The sequence below is a fragment of the Theropithecus gelada genome, chromosome 2 (genome assembly GCF_003255815.1).
Source record: "Theropithecus gelada isolate Dixy chromosome 2, Tgel_1.0, whole genome shotgun sequence".
Taxonomy (NCBI): Eukaryota; Metazoa; Chordata; class Mammalia; order Primates; family Cercopithecidae; genus Theropithecus; species Theropithecus gelada.
In genome coordinates this window covers 172348671-172354897 of record NC_037669.1, presented here as the reverse complement: position 1 = coordinate 172354897, position 6227 = coordinate 172348671, and the positions used below count along the sequence as shown (strand labels likewise).

At 40.2% G+C, this 6227-nt stretch overlaps 1 protein-coding gene across 2 annotated transcripts in view; it reads left to right on the top strand.

The window, feature by feature from the left end:
* Positions 1 to 6227, top strand: part of NGLY1 (N-glycanase 1) — a 67838-nt gene that overhangs the window by 18125 nt on the left and 43486 nt on the right. For both annotated transcript variants that reach the window (XM_025375783.1, XM_025375782.1), the window contains exon 3: positions 4175 to 4420. In XM_025375783.1, the coding sequence (XP_025231568.1) occupies positions 4175 to 4420 (246 nt within the window). The remainder of the gene's footprint in view (positions 1 to 4174; positions 4421 to 6227) is intronic.

Genomic DNA, 6227 nt, shown 5'->3' with positions numbered 1-6227 from the left:
CTTTTTTTTTTTTTTTTTTTTTTTTTTTTGAGATGGAGTCTTGCTCTGTCACCCAGGCTGGAGTGTAGTGGTGTGATCCTGGCTCACTGCAACCACCGCCTCTGGGGTTCAAGTGATTCTCTTGCCTCAGCCTCCCGAGTAGCTGGGATTGATTACAGGCGCCTACCACCACGCCCGGCTAAGTTTTGTATTTTTAGTAGAGACGGGGTTTTGCCATGTTGGCCAGGCTGGTCTCAAACTCCCTACCTCAAGCGATCCACCTGCCTCAGCCTCCCAAAATGCTGGGATTATAGGCGTGAGCCACAGTGCCCAGCCTCTAATCCATCTTGATTTGATTTTTTTATATGGTAGGATATAGATGGGTTCTGGTTTCATTCCTTTGCGTATGGATATCTGATTTTCCCAGCGTGGTGCGCTTTTGAAAGTGGAGTATGAACCTAAGACCTATCCCAAAATTTTCAACTATGTTAAAATTCTGGTTACTTTTAGGCCCACTTGTCTCTGAGGCTGCATTCTTTTTTATGACAGTTTCTGAGAGTGATGTTGAAATGAAAAAGATTGGGTTCCAAATGGATATGTGACCCTACAGTTTATCTCAGTGAAGTAGTTTTCCACTAGGAGCCATACCTGCCCCCTCCACCTGCACCTCTTTCTTCCACCTGTTGAAGATGAGAATGGGAAATTTGCTAGGGCAGTTTGGTGGTTTTATTGACTGGATGATATTTTCAGCATTTAGTGGTCAGGGTCAGGTTTGCTAAATATCCTGTAGTAAGAATTGTCTCAACAAAAATTCCTTGAGAAACAAATTTGTTAAATACTAGAATTCTTTTTGATTTCTCTTTTTTTTTTTTTCTTTTTTTTGAGACAGAGTCTAGTTCTGTCACCCAGGCTGGAGTGCAGTGGCATGATCTCAGCTCACTGCAACCTCCGCCTCCTGGGTTCAAGCGATTCTCCTGCCTCAGCCTCCCAAGTAACTGGAATTATAGGCACCCCCCAGCCAATTTTTGTATTTTTAGTAGAGACGGGTTTCACTGTGTTGACCAGGCTGGTCTCAAACCCCTGACCTCGTGATTTGCCTGCTTCAGCCTCCCAAAGTGCTGGGGTTACAGGCGTGAGCCACTGGGTCCAGCCTTTTGTTGTTGTTGTTTTGTCTTTTGAGACAAAGTCTCGTTCTCGTCCCCCAGACTGGAGTGCGATAGCGCTATCTCGACTCACTGCAACTTCCGCCTCCTGGGTTCAAGTAATTCTCCTGCCTCGGCCCCCTGAGTAGCCGGGATTATAGGCAGCTGTCACCACGCCTGGCTAATTTTTATACTTTTAGTAGAGACGGGGTTTCACCATGTTGGCCAGGCTGGTCTAGAACTCCTGACCTCAGGTGATCCACCTGCCTCAGTCTTCCAAAGTGCTGGGATTACAGGCGTGAGCCACCGCATCTGGCCTCTTTTTGATTTCTTAAAATGTTATTACATCTAGTGCATTAAGCTTATAATTTTGTCCATTTATGAAAATAACAGTGCTGTTGGTTAAATATTTTGATATAGACCCTTTGACGATAATTATATCTTCTTTTAGGGCTGGTTGTAAGGAGATTGAAGGGAAGGGAGCATGGCATGAGCAGCATTTCTGTCTTAATGGGGCCCTCTCTGAGTTGTGGACGGAGACCTACATCTAAATAACCTGTCATGCTCTTTTTCCTTCTTTGTCCATGAAATTATTTGCCTTTCTCAGTGCTGTTCCAGTAACAGTATGAGATCAGATGCCTCCATATTTGGTTTTAAACCAGATGTCTGGTTTCTCTTCCTAGGCCTTCTCCTAGATGTAAGAAGATTCTTTCTAATGTTGAAAAAGCATTGTGTTACAATTTTTGGCAGTCATCTAATCGTTACAGTTGTACAAATGTTCTCTGCTCATTCCCTTCAACTATTTGTTTAAGCTTGTGGGTTTCGGTCTCTGTTCAGTCGAAGATGGAGTCAGTTATAGCATAACAATTAAGGTCATGGAGTCTGAATCCCTGCTCTGCCAGTTATTCTGTGGCTTCGAGCAGGTTGTTTAACTTCCCCGAGCCTTTGTATTTTCATATAATAAGCGAGTGTTGGCCAGGCGCGGTGGCTCACACCTGTAATTCCAGCACTTTGGGAGGCTGAGGTGGGCAGATCACCTGAGGTCAGGAGTTTGAGACCAGCCTGACCAACATGGTGAAACCTTGTCTCTACTAAAAAATACAAAAATTAGCCAGGCGTGGTGGCGCATGCCTGTAATCCCAGCTACTCGGAAAGCTGAGGCAGGAGAATCGCTTGAGCCCGGGAGGCGGAGGTTGCAGTGAGCCAAGATTGCACCACTGCACTCCAGACTGGGCAATAAGAGCGAAACTATCTCAAAAAAAAAAAAAAAGTGAGTATTAATCTAATACTTACTTTTCAGGGTAGTTGTTAGTATTACTTGAGATAATGTGTTTAAAACGCTTGGCATTTTGCTTTGGGAGGCTGAGGTAGGAGGATCATTTGAGGTTAGGAGTTTGAGACCAGCCTGGGCAAAAGAGTAAGATCCCTGTCTCTCCAAAAAATAAAAAAATCATCCAGGTGTGATGGCATGCACCTGTAGTCCTATCTACTGGGAGGCTGAGGATGGAAGATCGCTTGAGCCCAGGAGTTTGAGGTTATAACTTTGATCAGTCCACTGCACTCCAGCCTAGGTGACAGAGGGAGACCCTGCCTCAAAGAAAAAAAAGCCTAGCATAGTACCTAGAACACACGAAGATAATACATTGTAGTTGTTTTTGTTATAGCAATTATGAGTCATACATGGAGCTTGCTGGTCTATTCCAGCTTTTTAAAAAGGATTCAGATGAAATTGACTTTCATGCCATTGAGCAATGTCTTGTTCAGTTGATTCCTATAGGTCTGCCGTCACCAGGGAAATTCAGTAATATTGTCGATATTGGAGTTTAATTTAAATGCTCATGATCTGCAGGTCTGTGTACTGCATGCTATAGCAACTTTTTTTTTTTTTTTTTTTTTGAGACTGAGCCCGCTCTGTCACCTAGGCTGGAGTGCAGTGGTGTGATCTTAGCTCATTGCAACCCCTGCCTCCCAGGTTTGAGCAATTCTCCTGCCTCAGCCTCCCAAGTAGCTGGGATTATAGGCACCTGCCACCACACCCGGCTCATTTTTGTATTTTTGGTAGAGACAGGGTTTTTGCCATGTTGGCCAGGCTGGTCTCGAACCCCTGACTTCAGGTAATTCACCCATCTGGGCCTCCCAAAGTGCTGGGATTACAGGCATGAGCCACTATGCCCAGCTGCAACTTTTTATCTCATTTGCAGTTGGAGAAATTACTGTTTTAACATTGTTTGTTCTCAATATCCAGAAATCTGATCGAATACATTGTCATTTCATTTCACCTTTTTTCTTGTTTTGTAATTTACTGTTTTATATTATAGAATTTGTTGTAGCATTTTATTTTAAAGCATTCTCAGCGTATTTATAGGTATTCTTTAAATGAATCATTACTCAAAGACATGGTTTTTATTTTTTTTGTTTTGTTCGGATTACTTTTATATTACTGTTAACCATCCATACTTTTGGATTGACTATCAGGGTGTACTTTTTGTTACCTTGGAAAAATTAGTGGACCCCGTACACAGACTTCTAATCACGTAGCTATTCTTTAAAGACTCGGATTAACAAGATTCAAAGGTTGTTAGATAACTTCTTGTTGGTTTTATGTGACCCGGGATTCTTTTGTGTGGCTGTATCTCTACTGTCATTATTATTTCATAGGAAATTTCATAGAGAGTACTAGTATCATATACTGTTGCAGAGAGGATAGGAATATACATTTTTACAACCGTTATGAGGCCGTCTGACTTATTGTTTCTAGAAGATCAAATATTTTTTCCTGAAGGTCCTTTGAACCGCATTAAATAGGCTAAAGATTAAATGCCCAAAAGGAGATAAATTTTTAAATAATTTTCTGGTTTATGTTTAGGCATTATTTACCTTAGACTGTATTTAAAAATAACAATAGTGGTAAGAAAACAGTATGATTTTAGAAACATGCATTCTATACTATTGGTTTCATTATACGTCTCTCTCTTTGTGTGTATGTGTGTATTCACAAAAGAATGACTGCATAAAGCAAAGGTTCACATTTTTTCTAATTTTATAAATTCCAGGGAGAAACACATCTCATCTTTCCTAAAAAAGCTTCAGTGGAGCAGCTGCAAAAAATTCGTGACCTGATTGCCATAGAGAGAAGTAGCAGATTGGATGGCTCAAATAAGAGCCACAAAGTAGAGTCATCTCAGCAACCTGCAGCCAGTACCCAGCTTCCTACAACACCGTCTTCAAATCCCAGTGGGTTAAACCAGCACACAAGGAACCGTCAAGGGCAGTCACCAGATCCACCATCTGCTTCAACGGTAATGTTAGAATTAAACCTTCTTTAACTGTTTCTTTCAAAATGTTGAAATAGCAAAAGCTTTGGAATGTGTTATGATTTATTCCTCAATTTATGCCCCATATTTTATTCTTGATTCTTATAACTTTAAAACATCCAAATTTCTTCAGCTCTTTAAAAAATTGTCAAATTTCCTCTACTGCATTTTCTGATCTAAATTATACCTGCTGCCATTCACTGTGGGGTTATTTCCAACAACACAGCCATTATCAATACCTTAATTCAATAAAAAAGCTTCTTTAGGTTTAAGGTAATTAAGAATGCATTAATTTAATGATAGTGGATGCTAGCAAATTAGTGAAATTTTGTTATTGGTATATACCATATATGTACTTGTGAAGAACTAAAGTCAAACTTACAGGCATTCTTGATAAGCCAAAATGATTCCATTTGATAGGAAATTATCCTGTTTACAAAAATCCCTTTTGACCAAGGTCCTTACGTATTCTTCTCCTAAGTTTTTACTGTCAGAAAAATTCTCGTGATAGTTCTGTAAGTCTAACAAGCACCTCAATGGATTTTTATGCCCCCTGAGATCATGTGCATTCCATTTTGGATACCTTAGGTCTTCATCAGTTTTGCAGTTAAGGTTGGTACAGTTACAGAAGCTCACTTAACATCCTTCTTGGTTTTTAACACCTTTTCTTAGGAGTTTTCCAATTACAGTGTTAGAATATATCTTTTAAGATTTCCTACTTTATCTTTTTAATTGCAGTATTATAGTTTAAAATGCACATAGCACAAAAAGTTTGCAAACTTTTTTTTTTACAAAATATCTCTTTCCTGGGCTAAGTAGTATTTTGTTAGTGTTCTGGCTCAGCAAAGCCATTCACATTTTCTGAATCTTCTTTAAACTCTTTCTTTTTTTTTTTTTTTTTGTGGAGACAGAGTCTCATTCTGTCCAGGCTGTAGTGCAGTGGCACAATCTTGGCTCACTGCAACCTCTGCCTCCCAGGTTCAAGTGATTCTGGTGCCTCAGCCTCCTGAGTTGCTGGAACTACAGGCACACACCATCACTCCTGGCTAATTTTTGCTTTTTTTTTTTTTCTCTTTTTGAGATGGAGTTTCACTCTTGTTGCCCAGGCTAGAGTGCAATGGTGCGATCTTGGCTCACTGCAATCCCCCCGTCCCAGGTTCAAGAGATTCTCCAGCCTCCGCCTCCCGAGTAGCTGGGATTACAGGCACCCGCCACCACACCTGGCTAATTTTTTGTATTTTTAGTAGAGACGGGGTTTCTCCATGTGTGCCAGGCTGGTCTCGAACTCCTGACCTCAAGTGATCCATCCGCCTTGGCCTCCCAAAGTGCTGGGATTACAGCTGCCTCACCCAGCCCTTTTTTTTTTAGTTCTTAACCTTACAATTCAGATATAGTTTCAGGTCTTTAAAATCCTGTCAGTCACCAGAAAGCCTCTAAACACTACACTAAAAACAGAATGTCATTCTATTGGCAAAACACATTCTAGTGTAGAAGAAAGTAAACTTTCTCAAAGATGTATGCTATTAATAGGCTAGTATATATCAATTCTTACTACTCTAGTCTTTCAGACAAAATATCTTCTGTATTTCTTAAAGAAGTTGAGAGAAATTAGAATGAATCTTGTTTTTCATAGACAACTCTTGGTTATTTGTGGATCACTTGAATATACGTATTTCTTAAAAGTGTTTTGTTAATTATGCTTTTATCATTAGTTGCTATACTACAGAATTTGACAGTTTTCTTCTACCTTGCCCATTTTGAGTGGAGATACTGAAAATTAAAATGTACCAAA